The sequence below is a fragment of the Suricata suricatta genome, chromosome 17 (genome assembly GCF_006229205.1).
Source record: "Suricata suricatta isolate VVHF042 chromosome 17, meerkat_22Aug2017_6uvM2_HiC, whole genome shotgun sequence".
Taxonomy (NCBI): Eukaryota; Metazoa; Chordata; class Mammalia; order Carnivora; family Herpestidae; genus Suricata; species Suricata suricatta.
In genome coordinates this window covers 17,056,757-17,058,675 of record NC_043716.1, presented here as the reverse complement: position 1 = coordinate 17,058,675, position 1,919 = coordinate 17,056,757, and the positions used below count along the sequence as shown (strand labels likewise).

The 1,919-nt window shown below is 42.9% G+C and overlaps 1 protein-coding gene across 1 annotated transcript; it reads left to right on the top strand.

The window, feature by feature from the left end:
• The first annotated feature begins 330 nt into the window (after positions 1-330).
• LOC115282766 (shieldin complex subunit 1-like) lies at positions 331-656 on the top strand. The gene has a single exon (XM_029928934.1). The coding sequence runs from the start codon at positions 426-428 to the stop codon at positions 654-656; it is 231 nt and encodes a 76-aa protein (XP_029784794.1). The 5' UTR covers positions 331-425.
• The last annotated feature ends 1,263 nt before the right edge of the window (positions 657-1,919 follow it).

The window sequence follows — 1,919 nt, the reverse complement described above, 5'->3', positions numbered from 1 at the left end:
TCTTGAATTATGGCGCATCTGCTTCCGGATTTGGATGTGCTGCCGTTGCCGGTCGCATATGCCTAGCAGTGGACTTCCCAGGTCAAAGTGTAACCCCGTTTCACCTTTCGAAGAATAACCAAACTGTTTTCCAAAGTGCTGGCACCTTTGTATATGGCTCTCCAGTTATCTCAGTGTTGAAAATACTGCCCTTTTCCTTTCTTATGTCTTGGCACCATGTGGCAAAATCAACTGACCATAATTGAACACCTGATTTTTAACAAGAAATGTCCAAGTGATGAACTCAATAAACCACTTTTGCGGTCTTTGTAACTCAGCTGGAACATTTGTACATCCAAGTTGCTATCAACAACCAAGCCTTGTCATCCTTCCCAAAGCTGGAGACAGGAGAGTCCCATGGCCATCCAGCTAAAACCACAGGGACTATGGCGACCCAGGAAGTCACTCCAGGCAGCCAGTCTGAGGAGAGCAGTGCCTTGGATTTGCCAACAGTTTATGACATAAGAGATTACGTGCTGCAGAGACCCCATCAGGAGCCCAACAGTGAGGCTTTTAGTTCTGTAGAAGCCTTTTCTAGTCCTTGCTCTTCTGATCTGGATCCAGGCTTCCAGATGAGCAGTCATTGGAAGAAAGGATGTCAGAGCCAAAGAGTTTGAAAACTGTCAAGCTCACCCAGATGTGTCATTTTCTATAAGAGGGAGTCGAACCCCAGGATAATGAAGAAAATCACCCAAGGTCACATAGCAACCTGCCCACATAAAAAGGATGAAAAGACAAGGTACACACCAGGAGAAAATACTTGCAAGTCTGTTATCTAACAAAGGACTGGTATTTTGAGTATGAAAGAACTGTCAAAATTCAGCTGTAGAAAAGTGAACACTTCAAATAGAAAAGGGGCAAAAAACATGAGACATTTCTCTGAAGGAAGGTATCCAGATGGCAGATAAGCACGTGAAAATACGTCCAACATCAGTAGCCATCAGCAAAGTACAAATTAAAACTGTAATGATACCTACAGAAATGGCTAGGATAACACCACCAAATGCTGGTAAAGAGGTAGAGAAGCGGGACCACCCACACACTGCTATTGCCAGTGTGAAATGGCACAGCTACTCTGGGAAACGGTTTGGTGGTTTCTTGTAAAACTAAACATGCAATTACCACATGAGCCAGCATTTGCACTCTTGGACATTTATCTGAGAGAAATGAAAACTCCCATTTGTGCAAAAACCCATAAATGAATGTTTGTTGTAGGTTTCATCTTAACAGCAGAAAACTTGAACCTCCCTGATACCCTTCATCAGGGGATTGTTAAGCAAATTGTGGTACGTCCATCCCAGTGATACCACGCATCAGTAGAGTAATGGAGTATCCAGACACCAAACAACTCGGATGCATGAATCTCCCAGAGAATTCAGCTCATGGAGAAAAAAAATGAATTCCAAAAGTTGACATACTATCATCCATTTACGTAATATTTTTGAAGTGAAAACATTTTTAGAAATTGGAGAACAGACTAGTAGACGTCAGCGTTTAGAGTTAGGGTGGGCAGAAGGGGGAGGGGGTGGGCGTGATTTGAAAAGGGCCATGCGCGGGATCCTTGCAATGGACGATTCTGTATCTTGACTGTGGTCGTGGATGGGTGAACCCAGATGCGTGATAAAATTGTAGAGTCATACATAAATGCGTACAAGTAAACTGGAGAAATCGGAATAACGTTGGATTTATCAATGCCAGTGTTCTGTAGTTGGAAGTAGGCTGAGGGACAGTAGATAAATGTTCACGGGATTTGTCTGCATTGATCTGCAGCACTGCAGGGGAGTCTTAATTATCTCAAGAAAACTTTCAATCAAAAAATCTGTTGGGCATCAGAAAAATCCTGGCCCTTTTTCTTTAAATGCTTGTAAGATCACCTGTTC

Bases quoted from the DNA above. Each gene is read 5' to 3' on its own strand.
- LOC115282766 (XM_029928934.1), top strand. From the start codon at position 426: ATGGCGACCCAGGAAGTCACTCCAGGCAGCCAGTCTGAGGAGAGCAGT.